At 38.5% G+C, this 27,518-nt stretch overlaps 1 protein-coding gene across 2 annotated transcripts; it reads left to right on the top strand.

Moving 5' to 3' along the window:
• The first annotated feature begins 1,792 nt into the window (after positions 1-1,792).
• LOC146516184 (integrin alpha-L) lies at positions 1,793-26,711 on the top strand. Of its 2 annotated transcripts, XM_085162742.1 has the most exons (31): positions 1,793-1,926; positions 6,112-6,238; positions 7,214-7,296; positions 7,390-7,475; positions 7,562-7,676; positions 7,796-7,926; positions 8,040-8,182; positions 8,269-8,419; positions 8,582-8,794; positions 9,926-10,043; positions 10,233-10,375; positions 11,279-11,425; positions 11,512-11,709; positions 15,710-15,840; positions 16,449-16,603; positions 16,691-16,857; positions 16,953-17,069; positions 17,505-17,575; positions 17,658-17,799; positions 21,354-21,449; positions 21,616-21,695; positions 21,774-21,854; positions 21,965-22,040; positions 23,020-23,127; positions 23,205-23,246; positions 23,731-23,856; positions 23,946-24,053; positions 24,133-24,174; positions 24,272-24,382; positions 24,506-24,586; positions 24,689-26,711. In XM_085162742.1, exons 1-31 carry the CDS (start codon positions 1,878-1,880, stop codon positions 24,800-24,802), a joined length of 3,552 nt encoding a protein of 1,183 aa, XP_085018868.1. In that variant the 5' UTR covers positions 1,793-1,877; the 3' UTR covers positions 24,803-26,711. The 2 variants fall into 2 exon arrangements, with proteins under 2 accessions (XP_085018868.1, XP_085018867.1); XM_085162741.1 differs by having other exon boundaries at positions 24,506-26,711.
• The last annotated feature ends 807 nt before the right edge of the window (positions 26,712-27,518 follow it).

Genomic DNA, 27,518 nt, shown 5'->3' with positions numbered 1-27,518 from the left:
ACAGGTCCTGAGTGATGTGGACACCCAGGTATCGGAAACTGTCCACTCTCTCCACTGGCGTGCCACTGATGATGAGGGGCTTGTAATTCCTCGCCTGCTTTGTAGTGAAGTCCACGATCAGCTCCTTAGTCTTGCTGACATTTAGGAGGAGGTTATTCTCCTGGCACCAGGTCTCCAGGTTCCTAATCTCCTCCAGGTAGGCCGTCTCGATGTTGTCGGAGATCAGGCCCACAACAACAGTGTCGTCAGCAAACTTGACAATGGAGGTGGTGTCTGATGTGGCTACACAGTCATAAGTGTACAGTGAGTACAGCGGGGGGCTTAAAACACAGCCCTGAGGCACTCCAGTGCTGAGTGAAATGGAGGGGGAGACTTGTTTTCCCACCCTCACTGATTGGGGTCTGTCTGTGAGGAAGTTGAGGATCCACTGACACAGTGATGAGCTCAGTCCTAGATCCGTCAACTTGGTGAAAAGCTTAGAGGGAATTATTGTGTTGAATGCTGAACTGTAGTCCACGAACAGCATCCTAACCTATCCCTCTGCCAGTGTCCAGGTGACTCAGGGATGTGTGGAGCAGGTGAGATATGGCATCGTCTGTGGAACAATTAGTCCGGTAAGCAAACTGAAGTGAGTCGATGGTGGCAGGAAGTGAAGAAGTGAAGAAGAAGTGAAGAAGAAGAAGTTTGTTTTGCATCTCGTGGTTAGCACAAGAGCGTTTGGATGTTATTATAATACTTAATATCATATGATTATATTTACAAAGATGCGCTCAGAAGGACCTATTCAATTTCAAGCTTGTAGCTGGTGGCAACTCCTCTATTTTAAAAAAATATCTTCATTATAGAGATGCATGTTGGAAAATGAACCCTCTTTATTTATAATCTGTGACCCCTTTAAAGTCTTTGCTGATCAGTTTAAAGTGTTTAAAATTGTATTTTATACAGGATGGAGTTATTTTTTTTATTCAAAGTCTCTGCTGTGTCAAAACAGCAGTAATTCAAAGTGAGCTCTATGGGCGGGTCAGCTTTGTGACCGACAAGCCTGCAGCGTGTCGTGTCCTGTTTCTCAGCCAGATCGCCCCTCATGACTCAAACTCCATGTGATGAGAACAATTTACGTTTACCTATTAATAGTTTTATATATATATTAAAAACAACCTGAAAGCTTACTTGTAAACGAATATTTTATACTATGGAACAGTTTATGCAGCTTTTACTTTCAAGTTTCAAAGAGAACAGCAGACTGTTCTTACAAGTTTTTCACAAGTTCCTCATTTTTATCCAAACACCACCCACCACGATTTTAAAACCTTCTTCTTATGCATTTATGGTGCTGTAGCTGTAAACAACAATCACTGTGTGGACGTGGAAAGCTTTCACACACTTCATTTACTATATTTAAAAAATATATATTTTAAACCTGAAAAACAAAAAGCAGAAATCCAATAAAATAAAAATGTTAAGAAGTCCTTGAAGGAAATCACTGTGCTGACTCCTATTCTGTTTAGTTTCTTTTGTTGACTCAGTAGACTGAATAACCGCAAACCGTTTGTAGCTGTTTTGTTCAAAAGACTCGGCTGGAGCTCTTGTGAAAACATTTAGATCTATGATGTTATTATATTAGAGCTATTTCTACTTTTTTCCATCTTTTTTCCCTTCAATAAAATTCTCACATTTCTTTTTAAAGAAGTGAAAAGTGAAGGATTTTAAGGAATTGCCAAAAAAAAAGAGGAAGCAGGAAACGAAGATAAACATTTTGTCGAGCGCACAGTCGTGAGAAATTTGTCTCTACCACCTGTTACGGAAACGCCCTTCACAGGAAGTATTGCACAGCCACATGCTTGAAGAAACTTCAGCAGCAGTGTTAGACTTGAAAGATGCACTGGCGACAGCACGTCTATTTCCTCACCTTCGTGGTGATTGTTGGTAAGTTTCAAAATGATTGAATTTATTGTCATTTCTGAGATAGAGTTCATCTGCGGACAGGCATGGCTACTTTGTATGTTTTCATTATAGTATTTTTAGAAGTCTAAATTTTTATTTTGATGAAAGAAAAATGTTCTGGTGTTGAAAAAACTGAGACTAATCAGGAAATCCTCACAGGAAGAGTGTTTAGAACAGGAGCATGCAAGACACTTTGAATTATTTATGCAGCTTCATGTGGATTTACAACTTGACAATAAAGATTTAATTGAGTTTCCGGTTTCATTGGTTGAGTTATGTTTGCTTCAGTTGTGTTGAGCTGTAGAAAAACTCATCCAAACCATCCGCCCAACCAGAGGGCTGAATACAGTAGATCCAGTGCATGAGGGCTGGGGGCTGCATGTGTTTTAATGTTACATTGACGGACTGTTCAAAGACCCTTCAGCTGCATTACGTTCACCGTTTTACTGCTGTTTGGTGCTGAGCAGATCCAGGTGTGTACAGCTGTTCAAGGTTCTGTGTCTTTAAAGCCAAAACAAGGAGCTGAAAGGTGCAAAGAGATGTATATATTTTTTAAATGAGTCATCACAGTTTGAGACTTTGATTAATTCCTCTTTCATTTTTTATATTATTGTGTTTTTTTTTTAAATTTCAGTTCAGTTTTGCTAGTTTCCAGATGTGTTTCCTCATTTCATTTTAGTAAGTATGGTTTAAAAATGTTTCGTTTGACCCTGCGACAGATCTGGGTGTAGCTGAGACAGGCTTCAGCACGGCAACCTGTAAACCTGAAATGCTTTCTCATGCTTTTTGTTTTGATACATTTAAGAGGAATAAATAGGAAATAAATACGAAAGAAAACCAAGTGAAAATTAGCCAAAAATGTAGTGAATTAATATGATTTTATTTACCCGTAATAATACAGTGACATGAAATCACAAAATTAAAGCGATGGAGCGATAAATAAATAAAAAAAGCAGCACTGTGTAGGCCCTACCTCGCAAAGTACACAGACTCACACTCAGTTTACCCCCCCCCCATCAGTTTTCTGACACTGTTATCTTTGACACGTTTGAAAACTGACAAAAGCAAAACTAGATACATTTCCTGTGCACTTTTTTTTTAAATCTTATTTTTAAGTAGTTACATAATGTTGCTTCAGTTAGCTTGTTTTTCTACTTTCTATAATTTCAATATCTATTTCAGCTCAACATTTGGTTTTATTTACTATACTAACCTTTCTGCATCTTTGAGTTCGTGTAAATAATTTTCATGCTTCGTGGTTAATTAATTTGCTACTCATCTACAGAAATGGAAAAAATAGACAAAAGAAAAGAATGGACTAGGAATGGATAAGAAATTTGTAATCTGGATTCCATTATCAATATGACTCATAGATTGTCCCTGGGTTCTCATTGGCTCAGTTTTGAGAGTTGCTAAGCAGCAATAAAGAAGTTACAGTCATGCATCCATCCTGTGGTTCAAATGTTTGTGCATGTTTGTGAGGTAGTTCCTGTCTTTGTTGTGATCAGTGTTGGACTTATTACTCATAAAATGAATTATTACACAGAATACTTTTTTTTTTCAAAGTAATGCAACATGTTACTTAATTACTCCCAGGAAAAGTAATTTGCTACACTACTCATTACATTACTTTCATGTTACTCTGTAAAATACCTGAAACACTGTCTCATAATGGTAAATGGCCTGCATTTGTATAGCGCTAATGACCCCAAAGTGCTTTACACATTCAGTCATTCACACACTGGTGATGGCAGCTACATTGTAGCCACTGACAGAGGCGAGGCTGCCAGACACAGGCGCCACCGCCACCCTCTGACCACCACCAGTAGGCAAACATGGGGTTAGTATCTTGCCCAAGGATATTTGGCATGCAGCCAGGAGGCAGCCTGGGATCGAACCACCGACCTTCTGATTGGTGGCTGACCTGCTCTGCCACCTCAGCTACAGCCACCCCGTAGCTAGTCAACAGTATAAACTTGAGGCTACAGCCACACACACCAACACAAACGACCACACACGTTTCTAACACCTTTCTCTTAGTAGAACAAAACTAACCACAGAAAGAAAACATGAAAACCAGCACAAAAGAATCGCCATGGTGATTCTGCTTTAGAAACATGAACTGGAAGAAAGGGAGGCTGCGGCCTGACTGCTCATCTGCTTGTTACCTGTTGAAGTTCAGGGTCTGGCTGTCTGATCCCAGAGTGAAAGACCCCAGCTTTCACTCTGGGGTCTTGGCTAGCTTAGCGTTAGCATGCTGTTTTTTCTTGTATTTGGAGCAGCATAATATGGTTGATTCTGTCCTTGACACAGTTTTCCACATTACCGTTTATCTCGTCCAATTGTGCAATAAAAATAATATAGATGCTCATATCCACATTCTAGACAGCATCACTATTTTCTTCCTCTGAGAGCTGAAGTGAAATCAGCTGCCGATAAGTGGGACCACAGGCAGGCAGACTAGTCCCATTCCTTGCCGGTAGTCCCATTCCTTGGACAAGTCCAAGAAATGGGACTACTGGGAACTAGTTTTCTGCAAAAGCCTACCCCGACTTGTGACAGTGATGTGCTACGCTTCTAATTTTGCCTCAGTTATACAGCTATTTTTATCTTGTGTTGCTGAATGTGGTCAAGTTGTGAATGGGTTTCTCAGTTGATTGGGCGTATTTTTGCAGCTTGTCAAAGTGCTTATTATTTCTTTTCCATTTGCCTCTGCAGCACATCCTGTCTTTACTTGCACTGACACACATCTGCACAGTCGAGCACCTGAATGACGGTTTCACTCCAAGATTTGAAATAAGGTTAACAACGGTGGCAGAAAGCTGAATGAGGTTTTTTTTTCTGCTGTGATCTCAAAGGGGGAAGCCCACGAGGTGTATAAAGTCTTTAATGTTGTCATGGTGAGCTGTGCAAAATATAAATTGCCTGAAGTGTGTCACTATCATCTCTCACGTCTGCAGACTTCTAATGCAATTAAGAGGAGTTGAAAAGAAGGGAGCTCATCAGACATCTTAATATCACCTCTATTTCACCACATCAGTTTCCTGTCAAAGTTCTCGTGGTTTGAGTTGCATTGTGGGTAAATGCCAGTTTTTGACATGGGAGGAGCTTCTGTGAAATGACAAAGATGGTATCTCTCATCCTCCTTCTGAACTGTGTCTTAGAAGTACTCTTCTCCATGCAGTTTCTGTGCTCATTTTGAAACTGGTTCCCAACATTTTTAATTAAAAAAAAAAGGGCGACTGCACTCAATTCACCAGTGCTTGGCTGAGATTTCCTCTGCGTGTCAGCTGTGATGTTGACGATGAAGCCTCGAGCAGGGCGTTTTTCAAATTGTTCATGTTTTAAAACTCGATGTTACCAGAAAGGGAGAGACTGAGTGGGTGTGACTGTGAAAGTGCAGCAGTGAACTCACCCTCGTTCTTCTTCTTTTGGACTTTTAGAATTGACCACATGTTTTATTCTATATAACCCAAAAGGAACTAATGAGCTTGTAAACCTATTAGGACAGTGTTTACTGTCATCTCACCAGTGGCCGTTATTAAAAAGAAGGCAAACTTCAGGTGGTGTCACCTTGTCTTCACTTTCAGACCTAGAATTTCTGTCCTTTTATATTTTTATGCTTCTCTCTCTGACTGAAACTGTTTAAATGGCCAGCAGGAAGTGACTCCTCTAAACTGCACACATGAGTCAGCTTCTAACCGCCCTCATCTTCCTTGATTCCAGCTTTAATACTTTCATGATGAGTCGTTATTCTTCAATCATTTTGTGAAACTTATGTTCCCAATTAGGGCCCAGAAACACATTCAGAAAGTGAAGTACACAATAATACCCATGCATTCACTTCTTTTCCAGCTAGATCCAAATACATGATGTTATCCTGGTATCTCTCCCTCAATTGTCACTAAAGTAAAAAAAACAACTTAAATGGATAAAAAGGACGTAAAGGACTTACTCTCTGATCTCTAACCTACAAATGAACACATGCTGTTGGGTAGTTTTTTGGGGCGTATCCCTACCAACTATATTTAGTGCAACTTCAGGATTTGTCTCTGATGTTTAATATATATTATTAAAACTTTCAGTTATTTGTATTCTTCTTAAATTCAGATATTTTATATTTTAAAGTTGGTAGAATTTTTGATCATGTTTTTCTCCTTTTCTCAGCTTCAACCATCCCGGCCTGTTTGGCTTTTAACATCAAAATGACAGAGCCTAAGAAACACGAGGGCGACCCAGGTGATTTCTATGGATACAAGGTGCTACAGTACAAGTCTGGTGATGGTAACAAAAGGTATGTTCGCTGAAATTAAAATGAATATGTGAGATGATTCCAGTTTAGCATTCGTAAGCCTCTTGTGATGGGTTGTGGTTTTGACTTGAGCATTGAATACTGCTGTGACTAATCTAACGCGCTGCTTAAAACAGCAAATGCGTCTTTTTCTAGTTAAGACTCTGTTGCTGCATTTCAAACCCAAATGTTCAGAGTAATTAGAGAAATGAAAAGTTTCAATTTCTGGGACATTTCTTTCAGTATTTTATTTACCGTCATTTTAGAAAAGCAAAGCCGTGACATAAAGAGCAGCCGGTTATTTACTATGGCTGTGGTAACGCTGCTGGAAGTGTTCAGAGTGATTCTCTGCTTGCTAACAAAAATCTTTCAGGTGAATTTCAGTCATGCTGATGCTCTTTCAAAGTGTGTATTCACTCACCAGAAGCTTCATGCAAGACAAGATTATCGACTAATTATTGCATTTAAAAATCAGCAGCTGCAGAGTTAAATTTAAAAAAAATAGGAACACTTGTAGCTGCTTTCATTTTACTGAAAACAGTCAAATTAACTGAAAATGCTTAAGGTGGCTTAAGGAGCACAGTAATACACATAGCATGCCATCAAAATATTAAAGTTGATGGTGTTAACTGAAAATCAAAGCTGGGGTGTCACACTCATTTAATTCAAGGGACACACAGAACCCAGTTTGATCCAAGTGATCTGGAAAAGTAAATGCACAACAAAACTACAAATTTTTTTTTATTTTTTTTAAAAAATTGTGTAGATCTGCCAGGACTTTGAACCTTTCCTGTAATGAGTTTTTCTTTTAAAAAGTTTACATTTTATGCTTCGTGAAGTCATCAAGAGGCCCGTTTGTTTTCCCACCTCTGTGTTTCAATTGGTTGCTTTTTAGCAGCTGTTGGGGATCTTACAGTGACCTTGTCTTAGCTTGAGTGTCTGAATATATTAATTAATTAGTGTCATCACTTTCCACAGGATAGTCGTCACTGCACCTCTCAGGCTAAATGGATCTGGAGGAATTTACCAACCTGACCAAAACAAGTGGTTCAACCCTTCTGGTATCAACTGAATATTACATAATTTATAATGCCATTAAAATATAGGAATACATTACTGTAAAAGTTTGTGTATTTTATAATAAAATGCTTCAGTTGCAGAGGACCTGCAGTCAAACACAACAGCAGTCAAACATCTTGGCTTGTCGATCGCTGCAGATTCCTCCGGCTCCAGATTCACTGTGAGTAAATCACTCTCTCTCCTCATCACTGTGAGCAAAACAAATTAATATGCAGCGCTTTATTTAACTTTTATGCTCTGATTTAGGTTTGCAGTCCAAGTTTGGTGCATGAATGCAATGAGAACTCCTATCTGAACAGTATTTGTTATGAGCTCTCTGATCAACTCCAGAAAATCTCCTCTTTCAAACCCGCGTATCAAAGTAAAGTGTGTTTTGAAAAGGCGTTCCTTAATGTTCATATGATGACTAAATTATTTTATTTTTTCATAAATTTTATGGGATTTGGATGCAGACATATTTTTATTTTATTATTTTCCCAGATTGCACCAAAAAGACAGTGGACCTCGTCTTTCTGTTCGATGGATCAGCGAGTATGACTGAAGCTGAATTCAACAAGAATAAAGATTTTATTGTGGAGATAATGGACAGCCTGAAGAACACATCGATCAAGGTCACTGCACTACTGCAACATTTAAGCATTCACAGCATTTATTAGTTAAGATACTGTATATATAAGATATACTGTTTAGTGTCGTATCGAAATAATTTATGTTGGTTTTTCAGTTTGCAGCAGTTCAGTTCTCTTCAACAGTCCACAAAGTGTTTGACTTCAACGACTATGCAGCTGGACGTGCTATTGATAATCTTATGAATGATAAACATTTAAAAACTCTCACCAACACACACGGAGCCCTCGAATTCATTTTGTAAGTTTTATTTAGTGTTAATGTGTTCATGTTTACAGCTTGGTTTATTTTGAGTGTGACAAAATCTGTTTTTACTTTTGTTTCAGTGATGAAATCTTTGACAACAAAGCTGCAGGCGCCTCTCCTGATGCAACTAAAGTTCTGATTCTAATCACAGACGGAGATCCCTCTGATGCAGACAAAAAAGGGATCATTAAAAAATATGATGAGAAAAATATAATTCGTCTTGTTATTGGGGTAATGTCATATATCATGCCTCCTCTTTCTTCTGTTTAGTGGCTCCTTTTGATGTATTTAGTTTTTACTGTTGTGGGTCAGAACAAGTCTAATGTGTAGAACTGATCTTTTTCTTATGCTGATGTCAGACTTTCATGTTTTAAAGCTGTGTTCTGGTTTCAGATCAAGGATGCAAAGCTGGATAAATTTAGGCTCATCGCTTCAGAACCAAAAGACAAAAATGCCTTCAAAATAGAGAATTATAATGGACTCAAAGGAGTACTGGAGAATTTTCAGAAAAAGATCTTTGTTGTAGAAGGTGATTCCAAAGTGGCTCGAGCAGGAAACCTGACTGATGAAATGTCTCAGAGTGGATTCAGCGCTGTTTTCAACAAGGTGAGCAAAATCTATCTGAGCACGTTAAACTCATCTGAGGATCAGAGTAAAGGCTTAGAAACCACACAACATGAGCTGAAGCTGAATTGTTAAAAGGCTTACAGCTAAATTTCTGCTGCTGAATAACTGAAAAAACGAGTCCAGCTGCATCAGGTCAGATGACACAGTTGATCTTACACATTCTTTTCTAATCATACCTGGGATTTCTGTCCTCTTTCTGTGGTCGCAAATTTTGAAGCCATCCTGATAACCTTCTTCCACCAACGATGTGGAGATCCAACCTCTTTAGATCCAATTAAAATCAAGACACTTAAAAAGATGCTCTGGAAAAGAGTAGAATTCTTGGAACAGAGTTTAATACACTGAATCATATGAACAGCAGGAAAAATACATACAGACATTTAGCAAGAAAATTACAAAGCAGAAAGCAAACAAAGCTAAACCCCGCGTACAGCCTTAAGCACAGACAGCAGAGCAACACAGAGACGGACAGAGAGAAACAGCAGAGGAAAGTGCTGGGGGTGTCCTCTGGTCCCCTAATATATAGGGACCAGTATCCCCGCACCCTGCTGCTGGGTAACTTTCTCACCCGTCCAAACACAGCTTAAGGGGTCAGGTAGCGGCCAAGGTCTTGGCCAGAGGCCAGTCAGGACTCCGGCTACCCTTTGGCTTATCACAATAGGTCATGACACGGTCAAACATCACACATTAATCCTAATTATTAAATCGTACACAGCAAGTGGCACATAACTACATAGGTTACATGCTTCAGTGTAGGTCCAAAGTGTGTGTGTGTGTGTTTATATCGTATGATATGTTATCGTGATGTGTTCAGGATCTCTGTTACAATGTTACTGTTTTGGTTGTGCTGCATGAAAGATGTTGAGTGTGTATTGGGGAAGGTTAGTTACCGGAGCTGGAGAGTGAGTTATTCAGGCGAACTCTCAACAGCATTAACTGCCCTGTTACTGTAAAACCTTAATAAACCATGGTGAAGCAAAATGCCTTGTGCTTAAGACTCTACATGAAAGTTAAAATATGGATGTTCAGTGCACATAGATATATAGTTACATAGTTATACATATCATACAAAAATTCACCACATTTCCACTTGTGCGTTCCTGTTTATAGGATACACTGATTCTGGGTTCAGTGGGAACAAACAGCTGGCGTGGTTCTCTCCAAGAACGTCGAGATAAAACAGAAATACCAATTCAGGATCAAGAAATGGAGATGGACTCCTACATGGGTAAACTTTATTTACACATTATCTGATGTTTCTTTCTTTAAAATAAGATTTCGTTATCTGGCTCAACACTTGAACAAATGATCTCTGGAAGCTTCCAGTCTAAATCAGTTTTAATATCTTCCAAGTACAACAAATACACACATTAGGTTTTCAAATAAAAACATGTTGTGTTATATTTGCCTCTTGCAGGATATTCTGTCTCTGTTGGAGAGAGGGATGGGGTTTCTTTGTATTTCACGGGTGCACCCCGGTTTCAGCACACAGGACAGGTCGTACTTTTCAAACAAAACAGCAACAATGGGATCCCAGCACAAAGAATAACTGGAGACCAGGTCAGTACCTTTTAATTGTTTTTCTTCATATGGCTCAGTTTGTTTTTGAAAGTCATTGTGTGTCACCATGTCATTGTTGATACCTGAATGCAGTTTTGCCTTGAAAGAAATACAAATTTTCTTGATCAAATCTACTGTTATTTCGATTTTAAATCACTTCTAAGTGTAGATCAGTGATTCACATTAACAATTATAGAAAGGTGCTCTATATTATAAAGTAAAGACAGTGAAATATTAGAGAACCACAACAAGCAGACGATCAGCATGATCAAACACTTGATTGGACTCTAATAACAGGAACAGACCTCTTGCAGACTGGTTGACATAAAATAAGACAGAAAATAAGAGCATGGAGAGAAATCACAAATGTCAAACATTACAAAACACAAGCTAAAGGAGAGAGAAGACAGAAGTCACCAAGGTGCTTTAGTGATATCGCACAGGGATTGAAAAGATGGGAGTGGAAGAAATATGAAATGCATCACTAGTAGTCTGAGTCTAAAATGATGATAGCGTTCAATGTTTGCAACTTTCCAGACTTGTGCAAAGGCAAATAAACTCTGTGGCTACACAGAGGAAACCAGAGAACTTCCTCACACTGGCACCTTGTTTGATTTAATAAAAACAGTTCAAAAAGAAAACTTGTTCAAAGCACCGTAAAGGATTACACTTACTTTGCAGGCGTACATGTCGGTTTCTGGAACTGTTTTTAGGGATTCTTGTTTTTGTCATCATAATTATTTTATTTTGTGAAATCATATTTTCTGGCAGTAATATTGTGTTTTCTGTCCATGAAGCATTTTCCCTGCATTGATCATTTTTGAGACACATTTTTTATATCCCTAAATGATATAAATCTATAATTAAAACAACACTGAACTAATGATATAACTAACTTGTCAGATCGGTTCCTACTTCGGCGCCGAGCTGTGTTCGGTGGATATTGACTCAGATGGTGACACTGACTTCCTGCTGGTGGGAGCGCCAACGTTTTACCAGCTTCAGGAGAAGAAAGAAGGTCAGATCTACATCTACACTCTGACTGATGAGGTGAGCCACCACTTTGTGATATTACAGTGTGACATTCAATGCTTTCATGATCAAACTCAATGAACTAATGTTCACTTTTCTCATAGCTGCAACTGAAACGTGAACTCACCGTGATGGGACCATCCATGGGTAGATTTGGCACCACCATATCCAGCCTCGCAGACCTGAATGGAGATGGACTCCGAGACGTTGCTGTCGGAGCTCCGCTTGAGGATGATAACAGAGGTGCTGTGTATATCTACCTTGGAGACAGACATAGAGGGATACGCAGCACTTTCAGCCAGGTGAGAGACGGACATGGAAACCACAGTAACCATGAACAGCAATGGGTTTGGAACAAGTGAAATAATTTTCAGTAATTTTGAATTTACTTTTAAAAACATTTATCTGTCTCAGTCTTAACACCTACATAAGTTACAATCAGCAACAGCATCGTAGGAACTTATACAACTTATAAAACCTTATGCGTGTATAAATGGACATAGATGGACATAGCCACTGTGACATCACTATAATTTAAGCTGAGAAAAGTCAAAATATCAAAGTAACATGAGTAACTTTTTTAATTTTGTCAGTCTTTTACTTTACTAAAATCAACATATTTAGCTGACTTTTCTTGTGCATCCAATAACAATATTCCTCTGAACTTAAAAATAAATGTTAAACTAAAAAAAAGAGAAATTCTTGTTTTTGCCATTATAACGTTTGACAGTTTACTTATTTCCTGTTTGGCTTTTTTTGGGGGCCACAAGTTTGTACAAATGGGAGCATCGTGTAAAGAAAGATGTCTGCTGTTTTGTTTTGTTTTTAAAAAAAGGGGAAAACAGAGGGCCAGATCAGAAATGTTCTTGCTAACCTGACAGGAATGTTGTAATTAGGTGAAGAAAAATATTCAAGTGTCTGGAGGTAAACCTCAGTGAACTCAATAATAGTCAAAGGTTGCTATAAAGCTATAGGATCAACTTCAACTTTATTTGTGTAGCACATTTAAAACAGCTACAGATGACCAAAATGCTTCACAGGTTCAGCCAGTGAAAACAACGGGGAAAATAGAAATAATAGAGTACACTAAAATAAAATAATGTAAACTACAATAAAACAGAAAAACAGGGTGTTAACTCGAGCTGAAAGCCAGGGAAACAGGTGAGTTTTGTTTTGTCGCCATCGTAGTGCTGTAATCTGCCGTGTCACCTGAGATTAAAATCTTTTAAGGTACAGCTGGCCATGAATCCCACGATTTTAAGTATCATTTCAAGTAACAAAAAAAACTTTAACAGCACAAATCTCCAGCAAGTCAGCTCAATCTCAATAATTTTGTATTACTGTAATTGTTTTCTTCATTTGAATATAGTACACGTGTAGCATTCATTTCATTGTTTACTAACTAACAACAACAACAAACATTATTTATATAGCACATTTAAAACCAGTGGTGTACCAAAATGCTTAACATACAAGAGGGGGAGATGAAGTAACAGGGGAGGATCAAGGCTGTGGCAAAGTACCAACATGCTAGCATGTTAGATGGCATTAAAAACACAGAAGCAAAAGAAATCCATATAAAAGAACTAGGGGTGCAACGATACTCGTATCGATATTGAACCGTTCGATACAGTGCTTTCGGTTCGGTACGCATATGTATCGAACAATACAAATTTTTAATTTATTTTATCGACTTTTCTTCTGACGATGCTGTCTGTGTTGAGAGCTCAGTGGATCTGCGTTCGACTACTCCGCCTAGGCTGCACTGTCGAGTGCAGATCCACTGAGCGCAGCACAAGCTAGCAAGACAGAAGCTAAGCTCGTTGCAACATGGCAAATTGAACCTCCCCCACCCTCATTCAGATCTGGCCTTTGGAACTATTTTGGTTTTCATGTGAAGTATGACCCTGAAGGTAAGCGCGTCATGGACAAAAGTAAAACAGTATGTCGGATGTGCCACGCAATGCTCAATTACATGGGTGGGAACTAGTGCGTTAGCGCAGTTAGCTCGTTAACATGTTGAAGCTGTCCAGCCCCACACACGGGGCGATCCGCGGTAGCTCGTTAACGGAGATTTGCCGTGTTGTGGCGTTAACGTCATTTCAACGAGATTAACGCTGACAGCACTAGTGGGAACACAACGAATATGACTGCACATTTACTCTGACATCATCCTAGTGCAAAGACAAGTGGAAGCAGACAAAAACAACAAGCATGCATGCTACAAACTTCACCCGAGTCATTTAGACAGCCGTTAGCACATGATTCTCCTTATGGGGACCTGATATGTTTAATATGCTGCTGAGAATATAGCCCAGAAGAAGCGTATAGTAGAGCTTTTATTTTGGAAAGAGCCATTTCTCTGTAATAAACTCTCTTTTCCAAAGATGAGTGATTTCTCGATCAGATAGATTTATTTTTTTTATTACTTTGTTGTTTCAGCAACATTAAATTTAAAAACTGTACTTTTGAGTTAAAACATATATTTATAATTTTAATAAATGACAAATAAAAAAGCATGAACATTTTTTTGTATCGAAAAAATATCGAACCGTGACACCAAAGTATCGAACCGAACCGAACCGTGGATTTTGTGTATCGTTACACATATTGTTCTTTTTAGGGGTGCAAAGGATAAAACAGTCAAAAATTTTAAAAATGATTAAAAGTAGTTAAGAATGGACTGAAGATAGAAATAAGCATTAAACGAACTAACAACCAATCATTAACTGGTAGAAAAGGTGAGGCTAAATAAGTGAGTTTTTAACCGCAGTTTGAAGGATTGAATGGAATCAGACTCGCGGATAGCGATGGGGAGGTTTTACCGTAGACCGGGTGCAGCCAAGGCAAACGCGTGGTCACCTCTAGTCTTCAGCCAGGGTCTCAGCTGTACCAAGAGTTCCTGGGAAGATGATCTTAGTACTCTAGTAGGGGTGTATGATCTAAGTAGCTCAATGAGGTAGCTTGGAGCTATATTGTTAATAATTTGGAAGGTAAGCAGCAGGATTTTGAATCGAATGCGATACTTAACGGGAAGCCAATGCAGATCAGCAAGGACAGGGGTGATAGAGACACGCCGCCCACTACCAGTAAGGAGACGAGCCGCATTCTGAATTTGCAGTCTATGGAGGAGAGTAGAGTTAAGACCAAAGTGAAGGGAGCTGCAATAATCCAACCTAGATGTCACGAAGGCGTGGATAAGCTTTTCCAGGTCCCTATGCGGGACATAATGTCTGACTTTGCTAATAAGACACAATTGATAGAAGCAAGATTTGACAACAGCAGACGCTTGTTTGTCAAATTTTAAAGAGCTGTCCAAAAACACACCCAGGTCATTAACAGTGTCGGTGAGGAAACTATCAAAGGAACCGAAGGCACCACGGAGTTGGCCACGGGGGATACTACTGTCAAACACGACAGATAAGAGAGTTACCTGCGAGCCAATTTTTGACCTCGCGCAAGCACTCATGAAAACCGTGCAAAGACATATCAGGATCATCAGTTAATTCGAAATAGATCTGTATGTCGTCAGCGTAACAATTATGTGCAATGTTGTACTTCACAAAGATGCCTAAGGGGAGCATATACAGTGAGAAGAGCAGGGGGCCGAGGACAGATCCTTGAGGCACGCCGCACGAGACAGATGTAGCAGAGGAGAGATAAGGGCCAAAATTGATCGAGAAAGAGCTATTAGAAAGATATGACTTAAACCAATCTGGGGCGGCACCTCTAATGCCAACTGTGTGTTCAAGCCTCGCTAATAGGATGTTATGATCTACCATATCAAAGGCCGAGGATGGATCCAGTAGGACCAGGACTGAAGAGCGTCCAGAGTCAGCAATCAGAAGGAGATCATTGAGCAAGGCTGTTTCAGGAAAGAGAATGAGGCAGCTCAGTCTCTTTCCTTTGACAAGAGTTTCTACCAATCCTACTATTAATGATACTAACTAATCATGAGAACATATTCTAGCTGATAAAATCCTGAAAATACAAGCCAAGGGCTTCAATTAACCTTCACATGAAACATCAAAATAGGAAACAAACAACTTGAGCTCATAGATTTTGACTTTGAAATGATTGCAGATATTTGTGAAACTGTTGATCTCCGGAATTTAAAAAAACAAAACAAGCAAAACACAAAAACAGCCAACTGTCTGTGAGTGGAAAAGGCTTAGATAAAGGGCATCGAGGCGAGCATTTCTTATAAGACTTCTGTTAAATTTTAATGTAAATACACCGTTTTTCTCTACCATACAAATATATATGAAAACACTTTTTCAGTATTGAAATCTCTTATTTCAGAGAATCACAGGAGACAAAATAACACCTGGGATAAGATTCTTTGGACAGGCCATCGATGGGGGCGTCGGCATCAAAGAAGACGGCCTCCCAGATATTGTGATCGGATCACAGGGCGCTGCTGTTGTCTTAAGGTAGGGTTAGTGTGCTTAATGTTTGGGTTACAGCTCCCTTTGCAAAACTCTTGTGCTTTGAGTTTTAATTTGGGGGAAAAGCAGAAAGCTAAAGTTGTTGCTGCAAATTGCTCCATAATTTGTAGATGCAGTTTTTTGCAAATTGGTGAACTTCTGCCCATCATTACTTGTGAGAAACTTGGCCATTCTGAGACGCTTCTCTTTTACTGACTGGTTCCATATTAACCTAATGAGTTGCAAAATATTCTTCCACCTGTTTCCTTTTGTACCAATTACTTTTCCAGCCTCCTGTTTCTCCCATACTGATTTTTTTTTAGATGTGTTGCTTCCATTGAATTTAAAATGAGCTAATTTATATTTTTTTTCTAATACGGTAAACTTTCTCATTTTAAACATTTGATATTTTTTATGTTCTGTTGTGAATAAAATATGGATTTATGGACGCATTCTGTTGTTACATTTTATAAAATGTCCCAAATTTTTCAGTTTTGTATATAAAATAAAGAACTAATGTAGCTATACTTCATTTTGTCCTGACATATAAAACCTTAGTATTGAAAGAGGGCATCATTTCTACTTTCTTATTACTGTTCTTAAATGTCTTTCAGCTCCAAGCCCGTCTTTAATGTGATGGCTCACCTATCTTTCCACCCTAAGGAGATAAGCACAGAGAAACTTGACTGTCAGAGTGCAGAAGGAAATTTACTTATGGTTACCTTAACAGCCTGTTTTGAAATGGTCGAAGCAACAAAGAGCAAACAAGGTAGGAGCCTCATCCAGTAAACCATTTAACAGCTGCTGACTGCACCCTGTGAATGCATTATTTTAATCCTGCTCTGTGGGTTTACAGGGGATGTGAGCTCTGGACTGAACATCACATACATGCTCGCCGTGGACCCAATGAGACAAAAACATCGAGGTTTCTTCAGTCAAACTGATACGAAAACCAGGAGTCTTACCTCTACCTATGAGCTGAAAAATAAAATGACTTGCTTAAACTTCTCCATCTACATGCCCGTACGAAGCTGAATTCATAATATTTGCACACATTCTCAATCTGATCAAAAGCAATCCTCGTGTTTATTGCTCCTCTTGTTGCTTTTGCTTTACAGAAATGTGTGATCGACACATTGTCACCCATCAGCATCAAATTAAACTTTTCTCAAGCTGACAGTGAGACTGCTAACATCACCCTGAACATGGACAGCAAAAAGCAGTCTGCTGTTGAGGTACGTTCTACATACAACATCAATATTCACAATATTGACAAAGCTGCATTTACACAGCAAATCTCCAGTGTTAAATCGACACTAGAGAGTTTCTATATAAGTCCACTCTTTTGAGTGTTAAATGAACACTTTGACAGTGTTATATTTTATCAGTAGCCTGGTCAGGTTTAAAGATTAACAACCACTAACACTGAGCATTTTCAAACACTGGAAAATAACCTAAAATGTTAGGGATGCTTAGTGTTAGGCTCCTGTTAAAATATAACACTGTCAGTGTTCATTTAATACTGGAAAGAGTGAACCTATATAGAAACTCTCTAGTGTCAATTTAATGCTGTACAATGTTTACCACATTCACCACCTCAGTTTAGCATGTTTGTTAGGAAGGAAATCTTTTTTCTGGCATCAAATAAACACAAGTTTTATTTTTCGCAGGTTCCTTTTGAGAAACAATGTAGAAAAAATGACACTTGTATCGCTGAACTGGATGTCAAATTCGAATTCAAGTATGTATATCTACAAACACGCCTCGGATATAATACGATTAATGTCATATGTTTAATATTAGGTGTTGTTTGTCTCTCTCAGGACTCCGACATTATTGGTGACAGAAAATAACTACTTCAATGTGACTATACATTTGAAAAATGATGGTGATGACTCATACAACACCAGCCTCATAATGTTCTATCCTCCAGGCCTCTCCTTCTCTATGATGACTCTTATAACGGTAACTATAAAGATACATTACAATACAATACAGTTTTATTTAAATAGCACATTTAAAAACCCAAAGGCACACCTCCCACAACAACAGGGTCAGGGATAGCTCAGTAGGTAGAGTGGTTGCCCCATGATCGGAAGGTCGGGGGTTCGACTCCACTGAACAGCTACCCTGAGGTACCCCTGAGCAAGGTACCGTCCCTACACACTGCTCCCCGGGCGCTGCATTGGTGCACTGCTTCACTGGGTGAATGGGTTAAATGCAGAGGAGTAATTTCCCTACGGGGACTAACGCATACACATTTACACAAAGAGCTTCACAATAATACAAAGAATCAACATAAATCAATTAACAAAGTTCAGAAGGAAGGTCAGTTCATGGATACAAAATCTGAACCAAAAAGTAAAAAACAGCAGTGAAATTAATTATAAGTTTATTAAAAGGGCATTAACTGGTCGGGAAAGTCAGGTTAAATAAGTAAGCTTTCAATCTTGATTTGAAGGATTGGATAGAGTCTGGGGCATGAATAGAAACGGGGAGGCTAGTCCAAAGGTTGAAAACACGATCGCCTCTGGTCTTCAGCCTAAACTTAGTTTGGGCCAGGAGTAACTGACCTGATGATCTTAACGCACGACAAGGAGTGTACAGATTGAGAAGATCAGTGAGACAACTGGGTGCAAAATTAGTTTTAAAGTGAGTAGCAAAATATTAAGTAACCAATGTAAATCAACAAGAACTGCAGTGATGGGATCAAATTTTTTAGCTCCAGTAAGAAGGCGAGCCACAGCATTCTGAACAAGCTGTAGCCTATGAAGAGAGACAGATTGGAGACCACAGTAAAGAGAATTGCAACAGTCTAACCCGGAGGTCACAAAAGCATGGATACGTTTTTCGAGGTTCCTGTGTGGTATATAATGCTTAGCTTTAGAAATCTAGCAAAATTGAAAGAAACCAGATTTAACTACAGATGACACTTGCTTATCAAGCTTAAAGGAGATATCCAAATAGACACCCGGGAGAGAGTGAGAGTTAGCAAGAGGCAACAAGCTGGTCTCGAGGAATATGGCTATTGAACATCTTTTTTTTTTCTCATTTAAAATGAGGGAATTATCCGACAGCCAATCTTTGACCTCTCTCAGGCAAGCCAACAAGGAGTGCAGTGACAACAGATCATCAGTCAGTTGACAATAAATTTGAATGTTGTTTGTGTAGCAATGATGAGAAATACTGTATTTTTCAGAAACACGGTATTTCTGAAATGCCACTTTTCAGAAAAACCTATGGTCACGAGCTGTGGGTAGTGAGTGATAGAACGAGATTGAGGATACAAGCGGTGGAAATGAATATTAAACTGTATTAGACCTTAAACTCCTCTTCATCACATACAAGACCTTGCATGTGATGAAGAGGAGTTTAAATTCTACATTTAACAGAGAGCCGTGAAATATGCTCTGTCTTTCTAGTCCTTTCAGTACTCTCACTGCAGTATTTTGGATTAACTGAAGGCTTTTCACAAAGCTTATAAGACAACCTGGTTATACACAATAGTTTACAGGTTGCAGGGAACACGACTTTATGTGCATTTCTGTGCTGTGTTGCACAAAATCTGATAAGTTGCCTTAACTTCCTTCCTGTGGTTGTCCAGTAATGCATTTCAGTTGGATCAGTTGTTCCCTTCATTGATGGTGCATGTTCAGCTCAGTGAAGTGATCACTGAGCTGTGTAATTAAATGCAGGAGAAACTAAATGCATGCAATCTATTTTAATTTGCACATCAAAACCGAGCTCAGCATCAACAAGGTTTTGAGCAGACGGTTTTTGGAGACATGTTGGCAAGTTTACTGTGTTTTACTGATGAATACATTATTGTTGTCATCACTGACTTCTAGAACATTTTGAGATTGCCAGTATTTGATATCACTAAGGGACATGAACAGATTGCCACAGGTTGAATAAAATGTTTTTTTATAAGCATTTTTTAAGCATATTATACTCATTTAGTTCTTAGAAATGCAAAGTCAGTCCACCGTGAAGCATAGCACGAGATTTCTTCTCACCTGCTCTTGTCAGGTTAAAGTGTTGTTCAGTTGCATCCTTCCCCTGTCTGTGAATTCAGGACAACATCAAAGAAAGTGTTTCAAAATTTTAAGATTTTCACAGACAGGCAGTCACAAAGCGCTGTACACAAATATTAAAATAAACAATACAATCAATAGACATACACAATGTAAAAGATCAAATGTAAATAATGTAAAGAATATAAAATAGATCAACAAAAGGCTTGTTTGAACAGAAAAGTTTTTAACTGCTTTTTAAAAGAATCCACAGAGCAACTAAGGTGTGTTGCTTTTGAAATCCATGAAGTGCTACAGAGAAAATTACATTTTATTTATGTAATTAACACATTTTGAACTCTTAAAGAAATATAACAAAAGGAAAGACACCCAGCTGAACTAAAATGATCCAGCAAACAAAAACTGCTGTGAGCTGCCACCCTTATATCGCCTTTGGGCTTTTGGAGCCTTGACCTGACTTTTAAAAAAATAATTGGAAAAAAAGCACTATGCTGCTAAAAAAGGAAAAATAGATATTTGCAAAATTCTGCCTAAATGTGTATTTTACCTGGTTAATGTGTGTGGTGGGGCGTGGTCTGCAGCGCCGCTGCAGGGGAGGCGGACGCACCTGAGCGGCACCCGCAATCACGCCTCGCCACCTTAAAGTCTGTGCTATCTCTGCTGTTGTGTTGGTGTGTGTCGGGCTGTGAGCTGAAAAGCTACAGCCGGCTGTATGCGTACAGCAACCGTGTGTGAAAAGTGGTCAATAAAGAGATGCTGAAAAGCGTGTTCATGGAAACATCGTCGGGTCTGCCGTGATATGTTTACAATAAGACTTCTGCTCCTGAACCTCTGCGCACAGCGTCTGCAGATCGGGGCTTTCATCTTTACGCAGGACTGTAAGCTGTCATCTGTGAGGCGTGAGCGGTGTTTGTTTTAGAGTCATGGTGGTGCTGCTGACATAATGTGGATCCGAAGATCCATAATTGGCCTACCTGGGGTCGAAAGTCTCGATAAATGCACGGCGTTTCGGCGGGTACACCGGCTTCCGCGAGTGTGACGCTGATTTTGAGCGGTGAAAAAATAATAGAATATAATTTTATTTTTATATTTCAATATCACAATAATCTTCCAATTTAGAACTACAAGTTAAAAAAAGAACTAAACACAAATAAAATACACTTCAGCTAAATACTTCTAATTTATTTTCCCAAACCACGCACATTTAACTGAACTGTCTCGAACTACTAAAATGGACTAAACATCATATATATGTGTCGAGGTTGGGTTAGTGTGTGTGTGTGTGTGTGTGTGCGTGTGCGTGTGTGCGATGGTCAGGTTATACAATGCCTTGGTAACCTCCACTACACTATGCAGTATAACTTAACCTTCAAAAGTTTAAACTTAGTGTTACCTGCAGTGTATCAAAGGAAATGTCACAGTAGGTGTAAAAACTTTTATTTTAGCGTCTCAGCTCATACCAACCATTTTCTTTTCTTAAAACAGTCATTAAGACTAACAACGCACAACTGCCGGGATCAAGAAGAACGCAACAAAACCATATGTGGTGTGAGCCAGCCCGTGTATCGCAGCGGATCCTACGTGAGTCATAAAACATCCAGATACCATCCTAACAGACAGAAGTGAAGTTTCACAAATGACCAAGTCTCTGAAACTTCAGTCTTAGCGACCAGCTTCTCCTCCTTACATGTTTTCTCTTCATCTATGAATCAGGCCTAACATCTTTTTCATTTCTTCTCACAAAAAGGCAACGTTTCAATCTTCCTTCCATGTCATGCATGATTATGAGTGGAATGACAGGATGTCCATGATAATTGAAGCAAAAAGGTACAACAATCTACTGCATAAACATTTCTCTGAAATATTTACTTTGATATTTACAAGAAATGTCTTTTTCACGCTCAGTGATAATCAAGACTCGAACAAGACCAGCACCGTCACCGAAAGCATCCCGGTGCAATTTGAAATTAAAATGATTTTAACAGTGTAAGTATCACTATTCACATAAAATATTATGTTTATCCTTATGTTTAATCTATTTCTACAAGTCAGTAGTTGTATAATTGTTCAGTGGCATGCTGCGATCATCTTTTCAGGAACCAAGACAGCACTACCTATCTGAACTTCACCTCAGAGGAGACTGAACCTAAAGAAATGAACATTACATACAGGGTAAGACAGCGGTCCACAACCTTTTTTGCGCCACGGACCGGTTTAATGTCCAACAATATTTTCACGGACCGGTCTTTAAGGTGTCGCGGATAAATACAACAAAATAAAATGACATGACCAAGACAAAAACTCGGTATTTTGTAAATATAATAATAATCGTTAACTCTGTGTAATTGTGTAACTTTAGCGTCCTCCTCTCTGCCCCGTAATGCTCTGTGGTCGCCATGGTAACGAGTAAATATTTATTTCAAAATAAGACACACAACTACAACACGGGGAAAGACCCAGGGAACAGAGTTAACGATAAAAACACTGAAAAACATACATTTCACACCCGAGCTTCAACTCTCGGGGCTCTGTACCAAACGACTCATGGACCGGTACCAGTCCGTGGCCCGGGGGTTGGGCACCGCTGGGGTAAGACACATGACGACTCTGTAACAAGAAACTATCCAACACAACTGGTGATCAATGATCTCATTGAATACTTTTCCTGTTAAGATGCAGTTTTAAAATCATATTGATTTTCATTTAGTCAGTGTGACACAAAATCAGATGTTAGCCTATCAATAATTTGTTTCCAGAGTTCAGGCCCGTTCTTCCATAGGCTGGTTCTATAGAGCCAGAAGTATTTTCATAACCCTGTGTATCGCCCCCTGGAGGCCATTCAAAATAACGCAGGTTTAAGGAACTTTGTTGGCTTCACTTTTCAGACCCAGAACCTACGTCCACCTTTTATACTGTCTGTGGTTTAGACCACGCCTCAAGTGGCCATTAGAGAAGTTGATGGCTTTCCCGTATTGATTTCAGTTTTCAGCTGATCAATCAAAATTATTGATCATGTTCTTGCTAAACTAAACTAACTGGTTGTAACTGACTGATACAAGGCTGTTATCAGTATTTTCATCTGATTCTCATCAGAAAACTGAATATTTCCACATTTATTTAAAATGACCATTTTGTCTGTGACCATTTACAGATAGATAACACTGGTTTTAAGGAGTTTCCTGCAAACATCTTCCTGGAATTCCCAACTCAACTGGAGCATAGCTTTGAAATGAAAAGCTATCAAATCTTTGTCAAGGAGGTAATTTTGTGTCTGAACACTGCTGCTCCATATGAAAATATAGAACCTTAAAGCTTACCATACCTTTTCTCTTTAAGAACAAAACACAGTGCACAGCCACTACTAACCACAAATTTAAGGTAAGTACAAGAGATTTAATAAAATATTGAATTCTTGTAAAATTATTAATACCTTAAAAGGAAGCTGTTGTGCTAATGCTTTTATTTATTCGTGCTTGGACTCTATTAGACTAACTTTACATGATGCACAGTTCAAAGTAATCCTTATCTTATAAATGACTTTGCAACAACCTCTCAATTCATCCTCCATTCAAAACAAGAAGCTTTATCTAATTTTCTTTCCCTTAACCCAACTTTCTTCGGATTGGCTGCCCCTCAAAAACAGGAGGTTTGAACAGCTGGTTCTTCTGTATTGACAATATTCGATAAACCAACTATCAGGGACATCAAACTGAGTGTTTAGAGAATATTTCCAGCTGTACTGGTGTAATTTAAAACATCATATTAGTATCCACAATTACTGCAGTATATTTATGACAGATGAAGAAGTAATGAAAAGAATAATACGTCTCATTTAAAAAATTTTCTTGGGGTTGTGTTACAGAACTGCTTACCAAAAGATAAGTGCGTGGCGATCATCTGCAACACTTTCAATTTGAAGAACTATGCATCTGCTGAGTTTACACTATCGGGAAAAGTCCACTTTAAAGACGCCGCACAACAGGCAGCCGTATGTACTAAATACACACAGAATACACATTACACATATATAAAAATAATAAATTAATTAATATTAATTAATCTGCTCTTACTTTACAGAATGTTGCTTTTCTGAAAAAATACACTGGAGACAGCAGAAAGATTAACTTTGTAAGTTCTGTACATGTTGGCTATGACGACGCTCGGTATGTGCTGAACGATCCAGAGGTATGTTTGATTTTGACCACAGCATATTTCTGTCATTGCTTTTCCAGTAAACCTAATTTATTATATCTATTACCCACAGAATAAAGACCATTTGACACCATTCCAATTTCCAACAAAAAAGGTACCTTCAGTCTTTACATGAATAATTCAAACTATTTACTAGAGTGATGTTAAAAATGGTAATCTACTTTGAAATCTTGTGTTTTCTCTGCCAACAGACTGAAGTTCGGGTTGATTTCTTTATCCTCCCAAATCAAATGCTGATCATTTTAACTGGAGCCGGTTTGGGACTCTTACTTCTGATCATAATCACAATCATCCTGTTTAAGGTGAGAGTTTATACTCAGCCTGAAGACTATTATCTTTATATCAAGTTGTCTGAATCTTCATAACTGCATTGAGATCACCAAATTGCTGTTTGGTCTAATGATTCTCTTTGTGTCTGTCACAAGCTCGGTTGCTTCAAGAGGAAAAAGTTTGGAGAAGATGATCTTGAGGATGACACTGTTGTAATACCAATCCCTGCTTCAACAGTAGGGACTGATAAGAAATCTGAGAAATCTTCCAATGATAATCAAACGCAGGAAAAATCACCTCTCATCTCCTCTGCCCCCAATAATGAAGAGATCAAGCAGTCAGGCACTGATAACAAATCTGATCAACCTTCTGAGGAAAATAAGGTTCATGATGATGGTGCTGCTGAAACAGAGGAGAAAAAGGATGAAGCTACTGTTACCATTAACGCATAAAGTCAAGGAGGATTTGGAATATATGGAACATTTGTTAGTCTTAGTCACAGTTTAGCATAGTTCACAGACTGGACACAAGTAGAAAACGTGATTTAGGGGTATGATCTGGGTCTGTGTCCCAGATGACCCCCCATATTTTTTAATTCTCTTATTATTCTTCATGAGTTGCAACACATAAACCACAGTGTAAAAGCTTAAGTGAACCAAAACATGAAACAAAAATGATACTGGGAGGACAGAGAGATCAAAGATGGAACCAGTCCACTCTTACATTCACCACAGGGAGAGATTAGGTGCTCCCGTTTACACAGAGAACCACAATTGAACACCATTTAAAGAGTAGGAAACAGGAATTTGGCATAAAGAAAATCTAGATCTGGATGATTGGCTTTTCAGCGTTGGTTTCAGATGTGCAAGCTGTCAGGTCCACAGGCCCTGATGCAGAGATGAAGGATTTTTAACTGAGTGCTGATAACAACTCAGTTGGCTCTTCTGCACTTTAACCCAGAGAAAGCTGCATCCATGTTTAAAAAAAAAAAAAAAGTTCAAATTTTGATTTGCCTGACTACAGAAGAATTTCGCACTTTGCCTCAGTGCATTGCCTTAACTCGGTGGCATTTATAGATTATGTTCACATGTGGTTTATTCTTTGGATGAGAGAGCTTTAACCTGCATTTCAGTGATTTCTGTTAGGGTTCCTGAGCTCATACACTGATGCCAGAATCATGCAGCATATAGGTTTATGAGATTTACAAATCAGTGCATTCTATTTCTATTTTTTACAGTACTCTTACTTTTTCTGAATTAGGTTTTTACATCTCATGCAATAATTGTGGGTTCAGCTACATCAGTGACAATTTAATGACACCAGACATGAAGCTGAATAAGCATCAGATGGATTGGCTTTCTACAAATGTTCAATGGTCACAGCACAGGAAAACATCAGCGAGTTTGTAGACACCTTCATGAAGGAGCTGTTCATGCCAGACACAACAGAAATGCACTTCTGCTTAATATTCTGTTGAGATGTGACTAAAGATTCATACCTGTAGTAATCCATAGTTCATGCAGAAACCCAAGGTTTAATACTTCTTGTTCATGTGACTGTTTAACACAACTTATTTAACACGCTTAATAATTCCTTCTCTGCTAATGTCAATAGCCTACCATGTATTCCCCATAATGCACATTATTTACGTTTTGATAAACTGTAATATTTTTAATAGTTACCAACTATATGAAAAGGCTCTGCTGCCTTCTGCACAGGTATTTATTCAAAAAGCACTTCACCTTGTATTATATCTGACTGTGTTTAATATGTTGATTTTTGTAGAGTAATTAAAAAAATGCAGTGTGTAAATTTTGAATAATTGATTCTGATCTCACTAAATGAGTTAATGTGAGTGAGAAGATCTTTAGTTCGTTACAGACATGAAAGTTAGTTAGACAAAAGTGTTGATAATAAAACGTTTGCAGCCGGATTGACAATAAACTTCATAAATTTGGGAGTTTAAATCTGGGATTACATCAGATATTTAGAAATTGTGGATGACGTTGGCAAAGTAAGAAAGCAATTTTAAATGTAGAAAATGTAAATGAAATGTAGATATTAAACGGTGGAAAAAAACATGTTCCTTTAATTTCCCTAATATTTTTAGTCTACTGTTGTTTGCATATTTATACTTTTAGTTTGCTTTCCCATGTTTTAAATGTCTTGCTTTTTGTACATTGTTAATTTCCATTAGAATATATCCTAAGATCTGTATCCATGTGAATTATGACTTTTTTTTTTCTTTTTAAAAGAAATTCTGTATCTTAGTAAAAGTGAAATAATGTTTGTAAGATAAACAGATGCACAAACCACCTTTGTATCTGCAAATGAATAAAGGCAATTTCCCATGTCATATATGAACTGGCATGTGAACTGGAGGTGTTATCTCGGGTGTAAGACTGATTAAATCCTTAAACCACATAATTTTGGTAAAATATCTGGATATTTTTGGATACAGATATAGAAAACTCGAACTGTTTCCTTCTCTAACTCTGTCCCCTGGTATTCTTCTGAACTTGGCCAACTCATGATATGGTCAATTGTTCTACCTGCAGTTTTTTCTCCTACTCAGCTGTCTTCCTCTCTACCAGCAGTGTTGGGAAGGTTACTTTTAAAATGTATTCCATTACAGATTACAGAATACATGCCCCAAAATGTATTCTGTAACGTATTCCGTTACGTTACTCAATGAGAGTAACGTATTCTGAATACTTTGGATTACTTAATATATTATCATGCTGTTTACAACTACATGAATGTACTATTGCTGTGATTTATTACTGTTACTGAAGGTCCGCGGCTTCGAACCGTAGTAAAGGGACCTCTGGCTAATACATCTGTTCGGTGTCGGGCTCGTAGCCGAAAACTAGCTTTACTTTGTTGTCTGGGTCAACTTTGCTAGCGAGAGACAGAGAGAGGCGTTGAAAGGCTGCTCCAAAGGAACTTATTGTTTTTGGAGGAAAACACGAACACGGTGTACAGTCGAGTCTTAATAGCTTACTTACAACTGGGCTCGTCAGGCTCTCTTCTTGGCTGCAGTGGTTATTATTATATTTACATGCTTCCAGCTCCCGTTTTTGCTCGATGACAGCTCGTACTTTTCCTTTTTCTCCCTCCCTCGCTCACAGACACATAACGGGTATGGCAGTCCATTCTCCCTGCAGC

Source organism: Neolamprologus multifasciatus, chromosome 6 (assembly GCF_963576455.1).
Source record: "Neolamprologus multifasciatus chromosome 6, fNeoMul1.2, whole genome shotgun sequence".
NCBI lineage: Eukaryota > Metazoa > Chordata > Actinopteri > Cichliformes > Cichlidae > Neolamprologus > Neolamprologus multifasciatus.
Note: the sequence above shows the minus strand (reverse complement) of the source record. Positions and strands in the feature narration are given on the sequence as shown.

Coding starts and splice junctions, on each gene's coding strand:
- LOC146516184 (XM_085162741.1), top strand. CDS start 1,878: ATGCACTGGCGACAGCACGTCTATTTCCTCACCTTCGTGGTGATTGTT. Junction 21,696..21,773: donor ATGATAATTGAAGCAAAAAG/GTACAACAATCT, acceptor TTTCACGCTCAG/TGATAATCAAGACTCGAACA. Junction 23,247..23,730: donor CTACTAACCACAAATTTAAG/GTAAGTACAAGA, acceptor GTTGTGTTACAG/AACTGCTTACCAAAAGATAA.